Genomic DNA, 25,958 nt, shown 5'->3' with positions numbered 1-25,958 from the left:
AAGTGTATATTATGTTTCGAGAATCTTTAATTAGTTCTTAGATAAAAACTTCTTGTCAATATATAAATGATTCTAAAAAAAGTATCCAAATGGTTGAAAAACAGTTTCAGCGCATATTTATTCAAAGTGATTTCAACCGTTGAAGAAAGTTTTGAGGTTTTTGCTGCTGTTGTACCATTGCAGGCCATTAAGACAATGGGGGCTATTGTTCTTGTTTTCCAGTGGTGCTATCTATGGCCAAGAATTCAACTTCTGTCACACCCATACGTCACACCTATTTATAGGGTGGACCCATTCATTCAGCCATTCATCCACAGATCGTAATTTTGAGCTGAGCCAGAGAACGATCAATCTCCAATTCAGTACCCCTAGTGGTATAATTCGTCATGGACAGGACAGATTTAACGTGCACCAGTCACCATTTTCAATCACGATCCCTCTAGTACGCATGGAATAGTACTGATTAGAGTATTTGTACGGACAGACCTTGAGTCAACAATAGTTCTAGAATTTGGTCATTATTCCTCCCATGTGGTCAGAATTACCCCAAAATTTTGCTTTATGAGAAATTTAGTGGGCTAATTATGACCACCCATGAAAAGCCTGAACATGTTACTTAGATTGATTATTTTTTCTACTTTCTTAAAGAATAAAAAAAAATCACCCAGAACATTTAAAATATTAACTTTAATTTTTTTAAGGAGACACATAATAATTCGGAAAAAAAATTCTAAAGTGTTTATTACCCCTATTGACCCTATATCATTAATCTTCATATCAGGGTTGCTCATTACTATTCTTTTTTAAAAACATTTCTAGTGTGGTAGATAATCAAAAACTTAAGCTTTTAAAACTCAGGGTTAGTTTTCCAACACTTTAAAAGCCTCGCTACATAAACCATCAAATAAGTGCACATTAATTTACTACGAGACTTTTTATATGAAGTTTTAAATCTTTCGCATATAGTGATGAGGAAAGTAATTTTAAATTATGTTTACTAGACACAGACATTAAACCATAAACTTCCTTACTACTAGAATTTTTTTTTCTCCTGTAAAATCTCGGCATTCCTTTATTATAACAGACGCATTTTTTTTTTTTTTTTCGAAATAAGCTATGTAACAATTGTACGTTTTTCTTTCTTAGAAAAAGGAACCCTCCTTTTAAAAGGAGGCTTGGCACAAAATAGGTAAATATTTAATGTCATTGTAACAAAAATTGAATAGCCAATTTATGTTTTAAAGGTAACTAAACATTTTATATTTCAAGTTGAAACAAAATTGTCTATTTTAAAAACAAATTATAGTCACTTAAGTAGGCAGTCAAAATTACGTGTTTGATAAAATTTCATAACTATCAAATAACTTTTTTTTATTTACAATGAGATGCTGTGATTACTTTTGTTTCAATTATTTATTTACAGAAATTATGCGGTGCTTGAAGGAAAAAAAACTATACTGCATGCGAGCTGCAAATTTAATATTTATCTCTTTGGAGTGAGCAAAACGTAATATGTTGAACTCTAAGCACTTTTTTAAAAAAAACTTGACAGGATTAAAAGCTAAATTAAATCTAGACGGAAAAGCTTGTTTCCGGGAAGATAAAAATATCCATGACTACCAATTTACAGTAATAACATACATAAAGGACTGTATTTTTTCACTAAGTCAAATTAAATAGGGATGAATAGTTCGAGTTTATTTTGCCGATTAAAATCAGCTATAAATGGAATGATTTTGCTACCAATTTTTCTTCCTTTCAGTCTTACTTTCAGCTTGCACCATACGATGGTTTTCATTTGCAGCAAAATTTATTAACACGTTGGGCATCAAGTTTTTTTTTAAGAAAATCCCCGTCATGTCACGCGCGCTGCGTAGAAGTACTCGTATTGTATTATAGCAACTCGAAACGCGCAGCTAATAGAGTAGAAAAAAATTATTTTGTAATAAATAAAAATTAAACAAATTTTCAGTAATTGCTTAAAGCAGTGTAACTTTTTTTTTAGATTTTAATTATATTTTACACTATCAATCACCAATGACTGACGCGCGCTACAGTCACCGTTGACGTACGTGATATTCAACAAGTTAAATAAAAACATACATTTTACTACAATTAAAAAACATTCCAGGAAAAAGTACAAGCAGGGCTTAGCAAACATGTATTTCAACATTCCCTGGTAGACACTCCGAAAAAAAGCAATAATTTATGACTGACTGTGTATTAACAAATTATTACATAGTCATATTCAGACTTCCCACGATCTTGCTAATAGTAATATTTTTTCCTCTTTAATCAATGAACCTTAAAAGTTTTCAAAACATCAATACTTTCATGTATATGTAAAATCCATTTTTAAAAAAAATAATGCAAAAGAAAGAAAATTTTCCCTAGCATTCAGTTTTTTGAAGGCTTGTGAAAGATCTCTTCCCACCCATATATTTTCTTTAAAAATTGTGGTGGATACTCAATAATTGTCTCCTTTTCCATGAAATTTTTCGATATCAATTATCAATTTAAACATAGAGATATAGGGCTGGGATAGCCTAGTTGGCAGGACACTGTTCCTGATAACTGGAGTTCGAATCCAGCTAACCGAAAACTCCCCGTGTAGTGAATGATACTGGTGCACGCTAAATCTGTCGAGTCACAAAGCTCTCCATGTTCCCAGTAACAAATTATACCTTTAGGGGTACTGAATTGGAGATGGATGATTCTCTGGTCCAGGTCAAAATTACGAATGGATCTTTGAATGGGTCCGCCCTGTAAACCGGTATGGTGTATGGTTGTGGCAGAAAACAAATTCTTGGCCATAGATGGCACCACTGGAACAATTGCACCCCCTCTGCCTTAATGGCCGACGACAACAACAAGATGCAGATATCAATTTAAACATGCTTGTTACTCTAAACTAAATTCAGTGGTGTGACAGCCCATGGAAAGCAGAGGCCTACTGTACCCATCTTGACCTCAGACTCGAGAGTAGAAGTTCTGGTTAAGTGATCAGCCGAACGCAGAAACCCTGTGTTTAGTCCTCGGAAACTCACTGTTAGTCCTCGAGCATGCTTGGTTCTCATTTTATCGACCCACTGAAGAGATGAATTGCTACTCCAAGTTAAAAGCTAATAATAATCGGATTTTATTTATATGAACGCACTTTTCATGAAATTTTTACAACATATAAAAAAACTTTTCACGAGTAAAATCAAATACATGTAACATTTTTATTTCAGTTTAACTGATCCAGATGGAGTCGACGAAATATTGGAACAACTGAATTTGAATTTGACAAAAACTGGTTTATCTGTGGAAGCTATAGAAATCATTTCAGGGAAAGATGAAGGAATTTATGGTTGGATTGCTTCGAATTTTCTTCGAAAAACGTTAGAGACCCCCCAGGTATCCCATGATATTATTGTGCCTTACTCACTTTATGTTACTTAAAGATTCAAAGAAATCACTTTAAAAATTCCTCGAAATAAGTAAAGACACTACGAGATTTTCATATCAAGTGAAAAAAAATGATTCATTCCTTGAACTGTAAATAATATTCTAGTGAGCGTTTTATAGATACGCTTAAAGGTCTGAGAAACGAGAATTCTCTTTCGGACAGTTTCTTTTAAAAGATAATACACAGGGAGTGGACCAACTAATGGAATATATGAAATAGAAAAAGACATATGTAAAATCTTTACATTTAAAATAAAAATATATTATATAATATAATATTATATAATATATATTATATATATAATAAAAATATATTATATATTATATTCTATTTTATATAAAACAAATTTGGTTTCAGCTGCCTTGTGCGCTTTTCCAATTTGATTTAATGTTTCAATGTGTTTATTTACCTCTTATGTATCAAAATTGACTTCGTAAATTGACTGGATTTTATGATTAAATGGAATATATGCTAACACATTTATATACTAATATACATTTATATACTACATACATTTATATACTAATATAATAATACACTCTATTATAATATAATAATACACTCTATTATAATATAATAATACACTCTATTATAATATAATAATACACTCTATACTAATACATTTTTTTTTCATATTTCTCAAGAAATACTTAATCATTTTATAACTTCAGAAGATCATGCAATTTCTCATACTTACCAATGAATTTTAAAGCTTTTTAGAGGTTCGACGGAGCGACAATGAATTACAAACGGAAAATAGTGTTTTTGAACACCCTATGCCAAAAAAAGGGGCGATAATTTGTAACTATTGCCTTGGTTATTCAATAAAATAATTTAATTTTTTACTTACCTTGGATTGGCCCAAAGTGCAAGGTAATACTATTATACTGAATAATTTTAAGTATATAATTATTAAGGTTGATATTTAATTATACAACTTTAATGATTTTAGAAAATTAACATTTATTTTAAAAAAAGAGTTGCCAGTTTTCCACAGTTTTTTAGCCACGGATTTGCCCGAATTGGATTTGCACATGGTAAAAATATTGATAAAAAAGGAAGTTTTTAGTAAATTTATCAATAATAATGTTGTAAGCGATTCGTGTAAAAGCTATCATGAAGATCTGAATCAATATTGAATTTACCAAGATCTAAATCAAACAATGACGATAATCTACAATGAATTTATTTCTGCTCAAATTTATATTAATTAAATTTATGCTGCTTAAATTTACATGAATTTATATTATTAATTTGAATGTTCTCCTGTGACCTAAAATACTGCGGTACACTTCGCTTACTTTTCCTAGTAATTCTTAATGATGAAAATCCCACAGTTTCTAAAGACGGGAAAAACCCTGTAGTTTTAGGAGTTAAACCCGGAATTTTGGGAAATATTGAGAATTTTGGAGGCAAATAAAATGGCTAATTTTAATATAAATTGAGAGATTAATGAACGTAATATAACCACTGCAATAAAAAAATCTAGAATTTTTATTGATATACATCAATTTAATTGCAATGGTTTTAAATGTGTTTTTTTTTTCTAAACACGTCAATCCAGCATTATTTTATATAAAACTAAATTTAATAGTTTTTTCTTTATTAATTTTAAAAACTACTATATACTTAATAACTTAAAAATTTATTCGAAAAATGTCAGCTTTAAAGAAATGCATAATGATTACTAAAAAGAGAACTATGTATATTTATAAATTTCTTACTTTTTATATATTTATAAATTTCTTAAGCAACGTATTAAGAAAATAGCATAATGCTGAATGTTAATTTTTAAATTTTCTATCAAATAAGTAGCAAAAAGTTAAAATGTTTACAAGAAACTAATTAACTTATTAACCATGGTTCTTCTCGTGAAAAGAATACTTCCGCTTAAAAATGAAAACGTTTTGTTTTAAAGGCCCTATTAAAATTCTTAAGAACCAGCATTTTCAAAATTTCCTGCCAAAAAAAAAAAAAAAAAAAACATTTATTTCCGAGAATAAACCGGGCTTTTTTCTTCCACATCTCTTATAATTCTGAATTGTGTTATTATCGTTATTTTATTTCTGAGGCTGTAACACTTTTTTAGGGGTAACCCTTTTATAGTAATTACTTTTCAAAGAGAAGATAAAAACTGTAATTAATTCCTCATTTAACACTATTTTTATTTTATTTCTGTTCGTTAGAATAATCTTTTTAATTTAAGATTGACTCTGTTATTCTTTTTAACATTTGAAATATTTCTATTTTTTACGCAAAATGTTTCACGTGTTACTTGAGTTTTTGGTTCTTTTTTTTTTCAGTGATTCTTAAGATATAACTTTTAAAAAACATAATATATTAAAGTGTGTTAAAAATCAATTACTTATTATTTACTAGAAATATAGTTTTTTTTTCTAGGAGATGGTTAGACGTGTATGATAAAATGTTTTGCTTAGCTTTTTGACATAAACTCAAGGCACCAAAATACATTAAAACATATTAACTTTCGGTTTTTCATGTTGCCAATTTAGGAATTTTAATTCGTATATATTAAGAAATTAAGATGTATCACGAAAAAAAAAATTCCAAAATTCAAAATTTGAAGTTGATTTAAAAATTTACGTTTGCAATAATCACATATTAATCAAAAAAATTTTCCAAATTGAAAAATATTTAGATCGAAAAGGGACTTAAGATCGGAAAGGCACTTAAAGTTTAGTTCTTTCTGGACAAAAATGTTATCTTTAAATTGTTTTTAAAATCCTACACATTTTTTTTTTAATTCAAAAATTTTTGGTTTCGAATGTAAAACAAACAGTACACGAATATATTTGAAATGTAACATTTAGCTCTGTCGGAATATATGTGAAGACTTCTATAAACTCATATTTTCAATTTTGATATCCAAGTTTGGTTAAGTTAATTCCTGGTTAGAGTTAGGCTTTCCTTAAAATTCCGGGAAGTCTAAATGTTACGCTTCATAAATATTTTTTTTCTGTTCCCTTACAGTTCTAAATAATAAAACCAAAATTTAATAATGTACCGTTAATGTTAGGGTATTAAATAAAAAAATTAAAAAAAGAAAGAGTTTAACAACTAAAATTTTACAATATAAAAGGTGGCACGCGATTAAAAAGTTATAGTGGCTTGCAACCAGGCAATTGTAATAACCCAGTTAATTGCAGAAAAGCAGCAATCAAAAAGAAAAAGAAACAGGGATGGAAATCACAACATACCTTCAGCTTAGGGAAGATCACCTAAAAAAATCCTTGATCTCAAGAAGAAGGAACACACAAAACATTATGTTTTACTTAGAAAACCGCTCACAGTTTATTTTTCTTCTTCAAAAAATAAAAAACAGACATGTAGGGTCACCACAAAACATTTTAGTTGATGTGCGAGAAGTGGAACTGGTGGACGGCAATTTATTTGTATTTTTTTTTTAAATTTAAGTTTTTCTCATCCAAAAAATGAAATTTTCGTCCTTTTCTGGGACACGTAAGTATTTTTCAATTAGACAAAAATAGTTTTTAGGTGACAACCTCTTAACGGACATGAAATTTAGAAAAAAAAATTCGTGATTGTGCATTGTAAAATTTTATTTAATTTTAGAATCCTGATTCATGGGTGCCTACTACATATGGATCTTTGGATATGGGTGGAGCATCTATGCAAATTACTTATGCTTTACCAAAAGATGAAGCAGAAAACGGAACTGATGTAACAGAACTTGAACTGTATGAAACAACTCATTACTTATTTTCTTTCAGTAATTTGTGTTTTGGAAGACAAGAAGCTGAAAGAAGACACAGATCATTATTAGTAACGGTATCTATAGTTTTGATATCAATAATTATTACAATAAAACCTTTTTTTAACTTAAAATAACTTAAGAACGGAAAAAGTACTTAATAATAACTTTGCAATTTACTTAGGATTGTATAAGATTGATTAAATAAGAAGAAACATTTACTGACCGAAATATTGTTAAAACACTACAATAATTATAATTTTTTTTTGCTTCTTATGGAATTAATAATCCGGATTATAGGGATTGTAGTGAACTTTTGTAGTGGTCTCTACCGTTTAATTAAAGTCATTTTATACGCTGAGAGTTGAAAATTTGATATTTCATTTATCTCTAATTTCATTTCTTCAGTGTTGGTTGTCCAAATTTAAATTAGAAAGTGTTGGAAATGAAATAACGGCATTTTTTAAACATTATGCCAAATCTAAAGTTTGCATGGTCTTCCTATTTTAACTAGGGCGAACAAGTTGCCCTATATGGAAAAAAAAATTCGGCAACTTTTTCTCGGAATTAAAATCGGTATTAAAGGTTCAGAATTTCTTTACCCAGGAGAAAATGAGGATTTGGTTATGAGTTTTTTGATACGAAATTGGTGAACTCTATCGAAGAATAATCTATCGAAAATCACTAATTTCTTCCATAGAATGTAAAAATTAATTGTTTTTAATATTTATTATTTATTTAGCCAGTTAATAAAAAGTTGGATCACTCTTTTTATCATACGGTAATTAAAATTTTAATCACTAATTTTATCATACGGTAAAAATAATTTTTTAATGAATTTGTGAACAATCGTGGATGAGTCAGCTCACTCAAACGGGTTTTGACTGCAGTTAAGAAAGTGAAATCCTGTGAGTTTTTCTTCTTCTTTCCAATAGTCTTCCCGACACTCGTATCCAATTTCATTTATTCTTTTCAATGTTGTTTCTAAGTTATTTTTTAAGCAAATGAATAATTCTAAAATGATCGGCTTTTTTAACGAAGCTAAAATTTTTGTATGAATTTTCTAAATTTATTGACGCTCTTTCATCTAATTATTTATAATTTAAAAAAACTTCAAGAAGATTTTTTTTCATTTCTACTACATGAGATTTTTTTTTCTCAGATCTTAAACACTTTCGTGTCGTGGATTTCAAATTTGGTTTCTTTTTACAAGCTATAGTTTTTATGCAATTTAGTCAGGATTTTTTAAGATTACCTCGAATGTTCCCCTTTCTCTGGTGCAATACAGTCCATATTATTCGACGCATTCTAAGATTGCATCTAAAAGTAGAATTATCAGATGATACTATACAGCATTATTGTTTTTACGTGACTGAAACCGGTTTATACTTGTATATGATCGTGTATCAATTAGTCAATGCAATTCGTTAAAGAAAATAATATAATAATGCATGTAGGAAGCATATAAAAAATCTCCTGAATAAAAACCCATGACGTATGTGTTTAAATATAAAAATATTGCATATAAACCCGTGCAAAACATGTCATTATTAAAACACTAAAGTGCGTCGAATAATTTGGTTTAATTACTATAGCATACTAATATAATACCAGATATATCTATATTTATATAATATATCGTCTACTTTATCCAATCGTCTAATTTACATTATAGATCGTCTAATTTATCCAATCGTCTAATTTACATTATAGATCGTCTAATTTATCCAATCGTCTAATTTACATTATAGATCGTCTAATTTATCTAATCGTCTAATTTACATTATAGATCGTCTAATTTATCCAATCGTCTAATTTACATTATAGATCGTCTAATTTATCCAATCGTCTAATTTACATTATAGATCGTCTACTTTATCCAATCGTCTAATTTACATTATAGATTGTCTAATTTAAGCAATCGATACACGAACGTGAACAAGTGCAAACCGGTTTCATCAGAGTAAAAACTATAAAGCAGTATAGTATCCTGATAATTAAGATTTTACATAGAATCTTAGAGTGCGTTTAATAATTTCGCCAGGGATTGTAATACCCTAGCAATAATTTTCTCTTGACTCCAGTTTGACTCAAAATCAGCTCAATATAGGTCGTATATGAACATGCTCCAAGAGGCCAATATTGGGATGTCTAGAATAGAAGAAGAATATTTTGAGAATAATGTTTTTTTAAGAATATTTTGATTATTCAAATTAATAGATTTAAATTTATTTGTAATAATAAAACAGATTTTCTTTCCGCTATAGGGAATTTCAGGATTACATTAATGAATAATAATTTTCCTTTTAATTACTGTGATTATGATATTTTGATTGAATATATTTTAAAGACATTCAAATAATTCGGCGGATATTGAAGCCAGCATAAATAGGCCTATGCGGTGAAATTTAGGATTTTATGCTCCTAAAGCATACAGATGGCAGCATCTTTTTACAAATTTTTACTCATTGAATGTTTTTTCTGTTTTATTTTTTCAAGATTTTCAAAAAAGGGGTCAGCACTTGATTTATTTCTAAAGCTTTCTTAATGATTTGGAACTTTATATTTTGTTTTGATGTGGCTATTCCATCTGTAACTTTATATTTATTTATTTTTCTTATTTATTTATATGTCTTTCCTTGTGTACTTTTAAGTCATTATTAAGACTTACTTTGTGATTTTCAGTCATTTATTTATCTTTGCATTAACATTTCAATTTTTCTAATTGCTTTTTCTTATTTGATTTTCCATTATGGGGTCTCGGGGCACTATTAACTTTTGGTTTCACCACTGACAACGGAAAGGCTCCTGTGAGTTAGCAAGCAGTGTGTCCCCTGATGAAGTGTTGTCCCGCTAACACACGTATCCTAAAATTTTTATAATTTTTGTTTTCTACTAGAATTGTTTTTCTGACTTTATAGATGTCTAGATTTTTTTAATATTGGTCCTATATAAGGCCAATATGAAGCTTATATTGACTGAAAAATGAATCTAAAATATCTGATGATTCTATAGAGGGCCTATATGGGTTGTAAAGTGGCTGTAAAATATCGGGTGAATCGGACAATTCTATGTAGGACCCATATCGGAAAAATAACGGCCCTTTGAACCCCTACTGAGCCGAAATTCGGGAATATTGGTCCAATAAGGACCTAAATTATTTTGCTGTTAAGGTGCTATGTTTTAAAGAATTTTGCTGTTAAGGTGCTATGTTTCAAAGGAATTGTACATTCAGACAAATGCGAAAAACAGTGTAATTTAAAATTATTATTTTTCCAGGACATTACAAAGAGGAATTATACGGATCCTTGTTCCCCATTTGGTTATGAATACGCAGTTTTAGGAAGAGAATTGTTTGAACGTCCCTGTACAAAAAGCAAAATTTTTGATGCACAAATCAAGGAAGATCCAAGTATATTAGTAAGCATGTCTTCTTAATATTCCGATTCTTCATATTTTTTTAAAATCTGTAATGTATCTACCCAGGGCTAAAGAGAAGAAAGAAGGTCTAGTTCATTCCGCTCTTAGAGCTGAAGCTACGATTTCTCTCCTCATGACGTCACTGTAAACACAGATCACGGAGATCGCTAGCAAAGATATTAAGATACTTTTTCTGGTTATTAGATTTCAAACTTTACATAATTAACTCATTATTTCCGTTCATAAACATAGTTCAAAAAAACTTTCTTGGCCATTATATTAAAAAAATACCATTTTAAACATATAAAAAATTTTTACTGGTTGGCGAAAATGAGATTATAAATACTTTATTTTAAAAAGTTCAGTTTTAACTTTAATAATTAAGAAAAGCATATATCGACACTTTCTTATCTACATAATCTTTGATAACTATAAGTTAGGTTAAATTTAGAATCCTGATTTTAAAGTATGCCGTTAATAGCGATTTGTTCATACTTAATCATTAGGAAGCATCAACCTTAAACGCTAATTACTGAAACAAAATAATTATTTAGGTTCATAATGATATTTGAAATTTTGAAATTGTTTATAGATATTTAAATTTAAGTTAATATAATTTAGAGATATTTAATTTTAAGAGAATATAATTAAAAAAAATCATGAATATTTAGAATAACTACATTAAAAAATATGTTATGAAATTAGGAGAATTTTAACTATATACTACATATTTTATTTATACTTTTTATTTACGCTTTAATTTTCTTTGACTTTATCCATTTTTAATTTTTTCGCGTGCCTTTCTTTTTGAAGTAACGAGGCGGTTTCTATTTAGATGATGAATTTTTATAAAAGTTCTTAACTATGGAATAAACGTATTGTTGTTTTATATTAACTGTGTCATTTCGTTTGCAATTCGTTGAATCCATTCTTCACATAGTTGTTCATTTACTTTAGGGAACACGTGGAAAATTATATTTTTTCCTTTTGTGTTTCGATCAGAATTTTCGCAAGTTGCAGTCGCGCAAACTGGCATTTCATTAATAGTTTTAAATTTTGGAAATTCACTGCAATTAACTGAGGAAAATCATTCTATAAAACAACAAATGTCTTGAAATATGTCACAAAAAAGAATGCTCCAATATTAGTTTGAGCTACTTAGACCGAACGCTCCGTTCTTGAAGTCTAAGTGCAAGCTTGTGACGTCACTGGAGAAAATCGAAAGTTTGGCGCTGCGAGAGTTTCTTGAAAGGAGTGAACCAGCCATTCTATTCTCTTAGCCCTGGTATCTACCACTACAAAAATACAATCCTAATTCACTAGTATATAAGGCATGTTAACTCGATTCTATGTCGGGGTACCTTTAGACGAAGGTTGGTAACAACTCATCCCCCCACATTGGTGACCTTCGGACGAGATGTGAACACGCCTACCTTGGCAATAACGCACGCTTCGATCTGAACACGCCTACTTCGATGAATGGTCCACATTGAACAGTTGACCTGTGACTGCGACATTATCCTCACGCTGTTACTACTCAGTTTCGGTCACACGCAACGTACTCGTAATCACTCGACTGCTAATAGCAACACAGGAGCGACCACGATCGTGAACTTAATCACTCAAAAAGTACAGGGATCTTAATACAGCTCTCCTGGCTTCTCACAAAACAGCAGTGGTAGCCATTCATCGAATTCTATCACAGATATAATTCTGGTGGGAAAGTATTGTAGTGTATTTACCACTACAAAAATACAATCCCAATTCACTAGTATATAAGACATGTTAACTCGATTCTATGTCGGGGTACCCGTACATACACGAAGGTTGGCATTGTCAATAGCAATTCACCTCCACAAATCTATTTAGTGTTTCTCAAGTGATTTGCATGTTGGTAAGCAAATTTTCAATATATTTGGTAGGTACTTTCTTTGCATCGCACTAGAGCAGCACAATGGGCTATTGGCGACTATCTGGGAAACATCTCTAAAGATGATCCGAAGACATGCCATCGCAATTTTGATCCTCTGCAGAAGGGATGGCTCCTCTGCTTTAGTAGCACGACGCCCTGCGGGCGAAATCGAGCACTTTACGGTAGAACAGTTTCACAAGAACTGATACCGTGCACCTTCGGTCCCTACGCATTCTGATCAAAGTGGTCAACCACCCGCTTACTGACGGCAGCCAGTCATACTTGACTTCGGTGTGCTAGTGAGAGCTGTGTCTTTACGATTAGTCCACTGCGGGACCAGTATATTTGGAACAAATAAAAATGCAATAATTTAATTTAGTTTAAAACAAGATGAACCCTGTGTGTACGAGCGAAGTACAGGGTATCGCATGGATGCCGGCGTTAGTAACGAAAGAGTTTACCAAAAACACCAAATGAACAAAACACCGAATTGTCCATCAACAAGCAGATGGATTTTTAATGAGCTCTTTTGTATTCGATACAAAAATAATAAAATATTGAATGCATGCATTTAATTTTTCCAAGCATACGGTCTTCATTTTTAATATTATCTTAATACTCTGAAATAATAAAAATAGCTGTAAAATATTTTTTGAAAAATCAAACCACACATTTTATTATTATTTACTCATCGGATACAAAAAAAAATGGTGTACAGAGCGCAAAATAAAAAAAAATGGAAGAGCTTGATTAACTTTTGATCTAATGGGTAGAATTCTGTTAATAAGACAAAATCTTAGTGATTCGAGTGACTAACCTTAAATATACTAAAATATTTGTGAATACGATATTTCAAATTGCAAAATCACACACAAAAATGTACTTCTTCTAAATAAATATACGGTTTGTTAACCCTCAAACTATGGAGAGTAACATAGATAAGCCGTTGAAAGCCTCGTAATGTTTCCTACTGAATAGTATTAAAAAGTCATATTTTTAAATTTCTCTCAAACTGTTTGATGGATTTCGTACAAATTTTGGATCCTTAAGATTCAAAAATTTTTGCCCATTCTGGAAATAAACAGTAAAAAGTTTAAAAAAATTAAAACATTTTATTTTTTCCTTAAAATTATCAGTTGCATGAAAGACGCAACATGAACTTTCTTATCTTTCAACCACTTTCTTGCGGATCATATTTCCCACATTCCTTTTAAAAAAAAATTTCGTAATTCCATTGGTATTTTAAAATTTAATGTTAAGAGTAAACCATGGCAAAAAATTTCGTCTTCATGGTTTACTCTTAAACTTTTTATGCTCTTCCTAACGATACGGCGGTACGATATCAGATGTCATAATTTTTATTTTGCAAAACTTACCAGATATAAATTCTGTGAATTTTAGTTACCCTCATTGTAGGAATCTACAAAAAGCTTTTATATTGTTAAGATATTTGGCATCTTCCCTGATTATTGACACTTCAAATAAGTGCAATTGTTGTTCATTAAAAATAATATTAAACTTTTTACATTAAAAGTATAAAAATGGGATAAAAAAATATATATAACACAAGAAAAATATTTTTTTCTTATGATCGATTTATACGCCTCTTTGTCGCAGATGGAAATAAGGTCATCTTAATTAAATTTTCACAAATGGTAGATTCTATACCGCAGTATCTTTCTACAATTTGTGATATAAAACTTACCGTATTTCTATTCTTTTGTCAGACAAAATTATACCAATACAATCCCGGCAGTGTTTGAAATCTTGCATAAAGTTCTGATAACTGTTTTGGTAATTGAGTGAGCGTGAAAATCCGATAACTAGATCAAAAGTTATTCAGGGTGGTCAATTTATTTATTTATTTTTATTTTTTGTTATTATTATTATTATTATTATTTGCCCACTATACATCAATATCGGACCTACTAAGTTCCTAAGCAAGCAAATACTGATTAATTAGGATATTTAGTATGTTATAAAATATTTATGCATAATTAGCATATTTTTCCTCGAAAGATTAAAATCGATAAGTGAAAATCCGATCCGTTATTGTGTTCATTTTTCGCACTGAAAAGCCAACAGTAATAACTGGGCATCCAGCGATCCCTCAGCATTACTATGGTGTTTTATAAAGTTTTGTTATAAAATGCTTTTCATGCTTTTAGATGAAAAGTTCCTGATCACCCCAATAATTCGAAAGCACATATAAAGAGTTATATTAGAAAGAAAATTTATTTTATTTTATAACCGGTGTTGAACAGCTGACCCAACTCTGAGTTTACGATTATCAGTGTTCAACTGCGTAACCTTGTAATTTTGAACCCAACCCAGACGACAAGGGACCTCTTGGATTAAAAATCGGAGCAAACTTGTCTCCGTGGAAGATTTTTTTTAATGGAAGTAACCCGCATCTGTGTTGCATGGAGAGAAAAACCTCCCACGGTTACCCTAACAACAAGGGAGCCATAATCCATCTACTACTGAGGATATCTTACGTCAGCACTGTGCGAGCTGGTATCAACAAGCCACTGCTTGGACTTTATTTTATTTTATTTTATAACCGTCGTTGAACAGCAAACCCAATTTTTGGGTTTACTAATGTTCAACTCCGCAGCCTTGTACTTTTGAACCAAGGCAAGGAAATTCCTGGTTCTAGTATTGTGAGAACTCTGCGTTCAAGGAGGACTTTCTGATGGAACTAACCCGCATTTGCGTTACATGGAGAGAAAAACCATGAACACCTACCATAGTTATCCCGACGGCAAAGGGACCGTAACCCATGATCCGTCTACCACTGAGGATATTTAACGTCAACACTGTGGTCAGTGCGAGCCGGGTGTGGAATTCGTATCGACCAGCCATTCCTGGGATTCGAACCAGGTTCACCTCATTGTAAAGAGAACACTCCATCCCCTGAGCCATCCCGATTCACCGTCGCTAGGATTGGGTCACCTTTGCAAGGCTATGGGTGAAAATTAAAAAGTGTTTACTGAATCAATGATAAAGTAACTATAATTATAACGAGGGGAGGCCTTTAATACTATAAGAGGGATTGTTCTTTCCTATATTTGTACAGAAAAATATCTATTTTTTAAAACTTTTTGACTAATTTTATAATTTCTTTGTCAGGATAAAAATTTTACTTTCACTGGTACAAGCAAGCCAGATAGTTGCAAAAGTGCTGTTTCCAAACTTTTAGATAATGATCTTTGTAAAGAAAAAGGATTTAAAGAATGCTTCAGAAGAACACATAATATTTCTAACAAGAATAAATTTTTGGTAGGTATAATTTTTTCTGCAATATTTACATCGTGTATCCGTCGTTGTGTGAACAGCCGACCCAATTTTTGGGTTTACGACAACTAATGTTCAACTACGTAACCTTGTCATTTTGAACCCAATCCAGATGACAAGGGAACTCCTGGACAGGGTCCGACTGAGCCTAATTGGGGCCAGGGGCAAAAACTTATTTGGGGGCCCCCTCTTCTTCAGTAATGAAGAACTGAACTTTATGGAAGTATTTAAATTTTTCACATCATTATAAATAACAAGAAAATTGACTAGAACCTAAAATAGCTATAAAGTCCCTCCCTCTCCAATGGTCAGACGAAAAATCGATCTGTCCATTTTATTGCTTTGCTGGCAATTCTATGTCCATTATGCCGAATGTAGTTTTCTTATTATTAACTTTGTCATCTAGCTGCGAAAAATTCATATCCTTGATGACATTAGGGCGGAATTCAGCTAACTTTACGCAATTACGATGGCTGAATTAATTCAATCAAAAGCCTGTATTTTTGTAAACACATCGGATTTTGCGATACGTAAAAATACAGGCTTTTGATTGACCAAATTTGTCCATCGTAATTGCGAAAATTTAGCTGAATTCTGCCCTAGAAATCCATGGATTTGCGAAGTATAAATTGTGTTCATACGATAGATTAATGAAAAAGCTAACAAGAAACTGACGGATTTTACACTGTACTGATATTTCGTTTAAAAAAGTTCATTAAAGAATGAAACGTAAAATAAACTTTCTATTCGATTTAGGGCCCCCCTCTGCAGTGGAGGCCCGAGGCAACTGCCCCATATGCCCCTGTCTTAGTCAGACTCTGCTCCTGGATCAAGTATTGGGAGAAATTAGCCTTCGAGGAAGACTTTTTAATGGAACTAACCCGCATTTGAGTGACATGGAGAGGAAGACCACGAGAAACTCCCACGGTTAGCCTAACGGCAAGGGGACTCTAACCCATGATCTGTCTACAACTGAGGATATTTCTCGTCAACACTGTATTCGGTGCAAGCTGGATGCAGAATTCATATCGACCAGCCAATGCTGGGACTCGAACCCGTTCACCTAATTGGAAAGCGAACGTTCTATCCCCTGAACCATCGCTGCTCACCGTGTATTACTGATAACTGAACTACTTGTAGGTTTGGAACTACAAGTAATGAAACAACTGCAGCCTCAATTCCTTTCATGGTTTATAGTGTTATAAGCAACATTTTTTTTAAGTAGTGTTGTGAGTAAAGCTATAACAAAAACATGAGTAGCGATTCTTGGCAATTATTTTTAATGTTAGTTTAGTAAAGAAACAAATGAAATAAACTTTTGTCATCTTACGTGAATTCCATCAGCAAACGCAACGAGAATGTCCCCGAGTGATTATTTATCAATTCACTCATAATGTAGATTATGCCATATCAAAAAAATGCACGATTTCAATAAAATAGAACATATTTTGCACAGTAATTGTAAGTGAACTGAGAATAAAGTGAATCCTACAGCAAAATTCATGAAGAAGTGACTACATTTTGAATTGAAAACACTTCGTTAACTACATTTGTAGTTAACTACAAAAAAAAAAATTCTACCACTGGCTACTTGACTATAAATTGGTGACAGATACCTGGAAAACAAAATGTTAGTAAGGATATTTCATTTTTCTGGAAAAGTATTGCCCGTGTTTTCCAGATTAGTAACAAATTTGAAATAGCTGTTTTCGTGGAAGCAACATTGCGTCGATGTGACTTTTATTCTGAACAAAAAGCGTGTTTAAGAGGACGCCATAGCGCGGAGGAAAATTTTCGTCGCAAATTCTCTCTCTCTATGGGAACATGAGGGACTTTGCGACTCGACAGATTTAACGTGCATCAGTCACCATTTCACTACACGAGAAGTTTTCGTGAACCCACGAACTCTTGGACACGGGCCCAATGCCCTACCTACCAGGCTATCCCGGCCCTTCACTACACCATTTTGTAGGATCGGATCCTAAATAATAGTTCTCCAACAGTTTGTCTTTCACAAATGGAGAAAATAAAAATTGACATGTTTTATCTAACTGCCCCAGTAAGTGTTTATTGACGCATTTCTTGTATTGAAAAAAATTTTACTTTCATATGTTTTTCACGAGATATCTCTATTTTAAACAACTTGTACCTAATTTTCATTTTATGTTTACAACACCATTTGTGAATCAAAATGCAAAAACTTTTTTTTTTGAAGGATCGAAATTTGTAATTCGAAATATGTGTATTGCGAACCCCAGGGAGTGAGTTAGAAGCTCGAGTTAGGAATTTATCTTTTGAAAACATTGTATTTTAAGATTTTTGATTCGAGACATATGTATGCTAAATAAGTACTGTGAACAATTGTACAAAAAGGTAAATCAACCAAAATTAGTTCATTTCTCCTTTTATAGGCATTTGCAACTTACTATTTTACAACAAGTTTCTTGAATGTAACTAATACAACATTAGAAAATTTTATAAAAGTAGCTGAAGACTATTGCTTGAAAAATGAATCAGAGGTATATTATTTTCTTTGTTTATATAATCCCTCCCATAAATTTTAGAACTTTCATTTATGCCTTTAGAAGTCATGCCAAAATTGAAGTTAAGAAAAGTATAAACATTAGGAGTCGTTAATCTATCTAATTACAAAGTGGCAAAGAAAGGATTAAACATCAAAACCAGTTTGATTGCCTGATAAAACTTTCAATTTCTAATAAAAATTTATTTTTTATCTTCCAGAATAACTTTTGATCCCAGTGATCTGATCTTCATGTAATAAGACTCAATCTTTGAGCTTAGTTTGAAAGTATTGAAAGTGTATATAAGTGACTGCACGTCCGAAAGGCTGATTTTATTTTATTTTATAACAGCCGACCCAATTTTATGGGTTTACGACCCCGTAGCCTTGTAATTTTGAACCCAATCCAGAAGACAAGGGAACTCCTGAATCGAGCATTGGGAGAAATTTGCCTTCGTGGAAGACTTTTTGATGGAGCAAATACGTATTTGCGTTACATGAAGAGGAAGACCACGAGAACCTCCCACGGTTAGCCTGACGGCAAGGGGACTCTAGCCCATGATCCGTCTACCCCATACGCAGAATATTTTCAAATGTTCTGAAACAGGACTTATTAATTTATACAAATGTTCTGCAAGCATTTCACAGCGAAAAAAAGTCAACTTTAAGTTAAAATACTATATTTTCATTTATTAAAATACAGGATCATTCACAGATACACTATATTATTTTTTAAACCAAGGCAAACATTCTTGATTTATTACTTTTTCAATCACTTTTGCAGTACAAAATTTTGTTAATGACGATGATAATGATGAATTATTAATAAAATGCCTATGATTTGAAGGTCCGAACATTAAAATAAAGGCTGCCTTGAAAATCTGTAGAAGAATGTATGAGATTAGGGTTCGGAATTATTCTGCAAGCCTACCGGAGGCAGGTGGGCGGGGAAGGGGGGTTTCGCAGGAAAACGCTGTTACTTATTCAAGATACTAATTGATCTGCAGGACTTCGTTTGTTCTGCGACGTACGGCACAGTTTTAGGCACTTTCTGCTTTTGGGCTATCTCCTAACTATTATTAATAATAGTTAGTACTCCGAACTATTACTTAGTTAGGAACAATAGTAATTTTAATTATGCTCCTAACTATATTATTCCTAATAGTATTCCTACTGCTATTACTAACTATTATTAACTATTACTCCTATCTATTTTTAACTATTTTAACTATTATTAATAATAGTTAATAATAGTTAATAATAGTTTATTTTTAGTCAAAAATACTTTACTCCTAACTATTACTTAGTCAGGAGTAAGAATAAATACTATTACTCCTAATAGTATTACTACTAATAGTACTAATAGTATTACTACTATTAATACTATTACTACTAATAGTACTCCTATTACTAACTATTTTTAATAACACTATTTTAAACTATTATTAACCCTTAACTATTATTAACTATTTAACTAATTTTAACTATTATTAATAATAGTTAATATTATTAACTAATCAATAATAGTTAGGAGTAATAGTTTATTTATAGTTTAAAAAACTAGTTAAAAATACTATGGTTAAAAATACTCCTAATAGTATTACTACTAGTAGTACTCCTTTTAACTATTAGTAGCAATACTATTAGGAGTTATTAAGTATTATTCAATTAACTAACTATTTTTAATAATAACTATTACTCCTAACTTATTAACTATTTCAACTATTAATAACTATTTTTAACTATTATAAACTATGATTAGCTTACTAATTTTTCTGAGTAATAGCACAATAAATTATCTTTTAATAAATTATCAAGAGCACAAATTATCTTTCTTTTAATAACATTCTGCTATTCTTTTATTTCACCTGGAATTTAACAACGCTTAATTTTTTTTATGCGCTATGCAGCCTCCAGCAGTGTGTATATATATTTAACTTGTTTTTCTTAATTTTCTTCGGTTTTTTTTCGCTTTTTGTATCTATTTATTATGCTATATATATATATACGTCGAGCGAGTGACGTAGAAAATAAGAGAATAAAAAATTTTAACGCAACGAGCTATAAATTTTTCAATTAAAGGATTATTTTCAGAGTTAATATACAATCATTCTTTGAAGTAAATAATAATTAAGAAAATCTCACAAGTTCCCTATGAAACGCATTTCTACGTCACCTGGCTATAAAATACAGGGATTGATAGCAAGATTTTTATTTACGTTATTTGAACGTCATTCAAAGATAAAAATATCTTAATTTGTTTAAAAACATGAAGCCAAATAAACTATTAAATAAAATCAGCATACTTAGATTAAAACTCCTAAAACTAATAAAAAATGTAAAAAAAATTCGAAAAAAAATTTTATTATAATTCTGGGGAGTGAGTTATAGACAATGTCAACCTTCATCTATGAGAAGGTACCCCAACGTAGAATCTAGTTAACATGTCTTATATACTAGTGAATTGGAATTATATTTTTGCAGTGGTAGACGCATTATAATAATCAAGAAAAGAACAAAAACATGCGTAATTTTTTTTTATTTGTGTTGATCATTTTATGTTAAAAAAATTTTACAGGTTGAAAAGATTACGGAAGAAGATTACGGAAAACAATATTGTTTTAATTCACAATATATTCAGGAAGTCTTAACAACAGGATTTGGTTTCACTCCAACAACATGGAAAAATATTGAATTTGTAGGAAAGGTTAGTAAATCTTTGTAAATGAAATTTTTATTAAAACAAAATTGAATCATGAAAAACAAGAATCTTTATAGTATTAAAGCTCATAAGAAAATCCAGAGACAAAGAAAATGCTGAATCAATTTTCATTTTTCTTTTTCAGACAAAATGTAATAATTTAAATAACTTTTGTAAGAAATGCCTACTAATATTCTCATATATACTTTAGAAAAGAAAAGAAAATGCCACTCCTTGGATAATATTCATTTTAAATTCAATTTATGAAGTTTTTAAGTAGATTGCATCATCAGGGCTAGGATGATAATGTAAAATTTTTAAATTCCTTAAAAAATGCAAAACCTTTAAAAACCATAAAAAATGACCTAAACTTTAAAAATGTTCTTAAAAATTTTCGAAACTTATTTTATATTAGTTTTTTTAAAGTCATAAATTGAAGCTTGTATTTATAAATTCAGTTAATAAGATCACTTAGTTAATAAGAAAACTAAGTTAATAAGAAATAAGATAACTTATGAAATGTTTAATTTATAAATAAATAAAACGTAAATAGGAAATCAACTTTTATCTATCCTCTTCATAAAATATCAGAATATGTGTTCCTTTTAATATTCATCAAATTGAAAGATTGCCTCGTCTTCAAAAGTAAACTTTTTATGTATTAAAAAATTCTGTTTAACATCAAAACTTGCTTTAGGAAAATTTCTGAAATAACAAGATTCAATGAAAAAAATAATACTATGTACAGTGCGCAAAATAAAAAACGGACCACCCTTAACTGCTTCACTTACCAATTTTTTTGAGAAACAAAAATTTCAAAAAATTAACATATATTTTTATTTCATTAATAAATACAAGGAACTAAAACAAAACATAATACGCAAGTTCCAAGTTGAAATTTTAATTTTTTTACGTGTAAAAAATATTTAATTTACCATCAGTTTACTATCCCAAATTATCTCGGACAAATGAAAAAAAGTTAAATATTAGTCTTTGTATATGTTCACATCTTCATAATCTGAAAAATCATCTGCATCACTTTCACTTTCGCTCGCGAAAACCATTTTTTCGCCTTTTTTTTTTTTCCTATGTAAATTCATCTTCTTCTTCTTCGTCTTGGCCACTACAGCCTGCGACAGGCCAAGGCCGTCCCAATAAGTCTTTGCCATCTTGATCTATTTGTGATATGGCCTTCCAGTTAGTTATTCCTATTATCTTTAGGTCCTTCTCAACTGCGTTCAGCCACCTAGTCGGTGGACGGCCCCTTTTTCTTGTACCTTCTGATTTTAAAAAAATAAAAATAAAAAAAAATAAAAAAAAAAAAACTTTTTTTTTGCGGGGTTTTGGTCTTCAGACCTGTTAAGGTCTCCCAGCGATTGAATGCGATTGGCCTTAATAACATGAACTATGTCTGGTTGTTTATACTCTTTAAATAACTCATGATTGTAAACGGTGCGCCATCTGTTATTCTCATAGATTGCACCAAAAATTCTTCTAAGTATCCCTCTCTCAAAAATCATCAATTTATTCTCCTCTTTTTTATTAAGAGTCCAGCACTCACTACCATATAGGATCACAAGCCGTAGGAGTGCTTTGTATGTGTTAATTTTTGTCTTTTGTTTAAGAAATTTACTTTTTAGTTGGCTTTTTAAACCAAAGTAGCACTTGGTAAACCAGTTTCAGTATTTATGTCATTTCTGCTGGTTACAGTTGTCACAAGATATTTAAATTACTTAACAGCTTCAAATTCATAATCATTCACATGCAAAAAGCATTTGCCTCAGTGAGCCCTCTTGTTCTCTCCATATATTTAGTTTTGTCAGCATTAATGGTTAGTCATCAAGCATCGTCTGTACAATTGTACAAAACACGTCTGCAGTCCCACAAATAGCAAAACTCCCAAACATTGGCAAAATTCTAATCACAGCAGATTATTATTTTTTGTTATGCTTCCGGGGGAATAAAAACGTGATAAAACAAAACGTATTGACTGCTATGCCCGAGTTAAGACGGGAAGCGATTAATGATTTTTGATCTAATCATCGAATCTATACGCTCTAGGACTCAATGGTTCGAGAGGGTAACTTCAAATATGCAAACTTATTAGAGCAGAAGTTACGAAATCAGACACAAAAACGTACTTTCTCTGAATAAATATACCTTTGTTTGGATAGATTCGGATTTCTGACCCCAAAAATAGGAGGTGGCTGCAATCTGGGAAAAAGGGTCACAATTGTTTGGTCAGGAGAGTTAATGTTAATTTTTATTTTTTGCGTATTTCTCCTTGTCTCGAGAAATTTTTAAGCAAATTAAAAAAATTTGCACACAATTATAAAATTCGTTCATGCAAAAATAATTCCATGCAAAATAATAATTATGTATAAACTGAATAAATAGTTCACTTTTGTGCAAAATTAGAAATTTTATAATTTTTGAATGGTTTTAAAAACGATACAAATGTTAAAAAAACTTATTACAATTAGATTCAGTAGTTCACAAAAACATCTGAAGATATTTTGTTTAAAAAAATTTTTCTGTTGATTTGTCGATATTGAAGTACATAAAAAACTCATTTAAATTTTAATCTAACATATATTTTACAATAGTACAGCGTCTTATAAAATCATGCATATCTTTTTAGGTATTTGAAATTTTTGAAAACATTCATAAGAAATGATTCAGACACGTCAAAAAAATATAGGAATAAAAAAGCAATATCTTTAACAATCCATTTCACTCTTTTAAACTTTCCGATTTTATTTAAACTTTACTCCTGCGATAATAAGGTTAACCAGCTTCTATACTACTGCTAGTATTTTAAACATATACAACTGCAATTAAATAAAAACTAAGAATTTTATCAAAACACTAATAATCAAGTTTTAAGAAACTTAACCTTGTTCATAGAATAGTTTTCTAATTATCTTTCATAACCTCTCTTCTATCAAAGCAATAGATTTTTTGAACTAAATTAACTCAAAGTAAGCTTCAAAAATAAAAAAATACTGAAGAATTTATTCTTATAAAAGCATTATAGCGAGTAACGAAATACAACGTAAATAAACGAAGCAAGAAAGAAACAAAAATGTTGCCACGTTTTCGATTAAGATTCAAGACTATTTTTTTCATTTTAATAATAATAATGTACTAATAACAAATAATTCTATGTTTATATTCACTTAAAAGATAGTTTTAAAAGTATACATTTGGATTTTAAAATGAATAAAACGCAATAATTAGGATTAATATGTTTTCAGGAAAACAAATAGAATGTCTGCGGAAAAGTTCATTTATTAAGTATATAATGCAATTGTTATTCCAGAAATTGATAAAATAACTTTCCTGTGAAATGTCCTCTTTAACAAACTATTCTTTAAAACAAAATGCATTACAGTAAAACACCATATTTTTCGTTTAATTCGATAGAGATTTTTTTTTCCATTAAAATAACAGGGAGAGAAGGAAAGTAGAAAATTTCCACCTCGAATGACTCACCAGTCACATGATTTTTATCATTGGGACAAAAAGCAGTGCTTGATCTACCTACATTACAGCTCTATCATTATCCATAAAATGTTCTGATGAGTTTCAATCAAATAAATCAATTCATTAAATGTATGCTTTTTATTCCAGATTGATGGAAAAGACGTTGGTTGGTCCTTAGGGTACATGATTAATGCAACAAATATCATTCCAGTCAAAGATAAAACGCCAAAACTCATATCTGCAACTGCATTAGCAGTTTGTCTTGTTTTATTCATAATGATTGTAGTTGGTGCAATTATATTCATTCTAAGGAATCGGGATCGGGCAGATTACAACAGTGCCTGAACTCTCATTTGTTTCATCAAACTGTCACTTTATAAATGGAATGTATTCAAAAGAAGCATTAAAGAAGCCTAAAACCAATATAAGAAGAAAAAAAATTTCTTCAATATTTCTTTCAGAAACTGAACAGTGAAAAGATAGCAAATTAGGACGTTTAAAATATTTTGAAAACCTTCTTTCTTCAAATTCACCATTATTATGCCATGAGAGATTTTAAAGATTTACTTGTGAAGTTTACAAAATAAAACAGAAATATTTATTCTTGCCATTTTCTTTCTTTTATAAAACATAATATCGTAGAAGCATTGCACTGACTTCAATGCAATGCTATATTAAATGTCTAAGATTATGACCACTTTGGAAACTTCCTTTAATTTTTATGTTATAGAACAGCAATATAATCATCAAATTTTTCATAATAAGAACAAACTTAAGGATCCTTGAAAAAGTGGTAAGTGAAAATGCACATAAGTCTTTACCACAACATATTCATAATTCGTTTCAAATTCAACTTACAAGATGTTTTAAACCACACTTAAGAAAGTAACTAGTCTATCCTAAACAATTTTATCAAAGTTCCATGAAACTTCAATTTATAATAAATAGTATCTAATTTTATGCAATATATTAAATTAAACAAACATTGAGAATTAATTTGTGAAATAGGCACATTTTTGATAACTTTTTCCTAACATTTAGTTTCAGCCAACGATATTTTAAAATTTCCTATGAATTTACAATAAATTACTTCCTAAGATTTCAAAACATAGGAAAACATCTTTTATAAATTCATTCATTCATTCTACTGATTCAACCTCAGTTAAAATTTCAAAAAGACTTATCTGCAAATTAACGCAAAATCGCCTATATAATTTCTATGATATTTTTAAAAATATACCAAATGGCGAACATAAATTTTCTTTACGTTTCAGACAAACATATATTTTTTGACAGTTAGATGACTTTGAAGGTCTGAAAAAATCAGTAACCAATTTGTAAATATGGAATACCACTTCATTAAGAAAACTAGTTACTATAATTTTCTTAGACATATTCCACTCATAAATAAACTTTTTCAACAAAATAATGCATACA

General features: G+C 30.3%; 1 protein-coding gene across 10 annotated transcripts in view; it reads left to right on the top strand.

Moving 5' to 3' along the window:
• LOC107443665 (ectonucleoside triphosphate diphosphohydrolase 3) overlaps positions 1-25,122 on the top strand; it is a 109,102-nt gene extending 83,980 nt beyond the window's left edge. For 8 of the 10 annotated variants that reach the window (XM_016057620.4, XM_071188242.2, XM_016057613.4 and 5 more), the window contains 7 exons: positions 3,234-3,399; positions 7,046-7,261; positions 10,464-10,604; positions 15,649-15,798; positions 18,225-18,332; positions 20,913-21,041; positions 24,669-25,122. In XM_016057620.4, coding sequence (XP_015913106.3) covers positions 3,234-3,399; positions 7,046-7,261; positions 10,464-10,604; positions 15,649-15,798; positions 18,225-18,332; positions 20,913-21,041; positions 24,669-24,866 — 1,108 coding nt within the window. In that variant the 3' untranslated portion in view covers positions 24,867-25,122. The remainder of the gene's footprint in view (positions 1-3,233; positions 3,400-7,045; positions 7,262-10,463; positions 10,605-15,648; positions 15,799-18,224; positions 18,333-20,912; positions 21,042-24,668) is intronic. The other 2 variants (XM_087156197.1, XM_087156198.1) reach the window with 1 other exon arrangement.
• The last annotated feature ends 836 nt before the right edge of the window (positions 25,123-25,958 follow it).

Source organism: Parasteatoda tepidariorum, chromosome 12 (genome assembly GCF_982258835.1).
Source record: "Parasteatoda tepidariorum strain Cologne lab strain chromosome 12, Ptep-v5.0, whole genome shotgun sequence".
Classification (NCBI taxonomy): Eukaryota; Metazoa; Arthropoda; class Arachnida; order Araneae; family Theridiidae; genus Parasteatoda; species Parasteatoda tepidariorum.
Note: the sequence above shows the minus strand (reverse complement) of the source record. Positions and strands in the feature narration are given on the sequence as shown.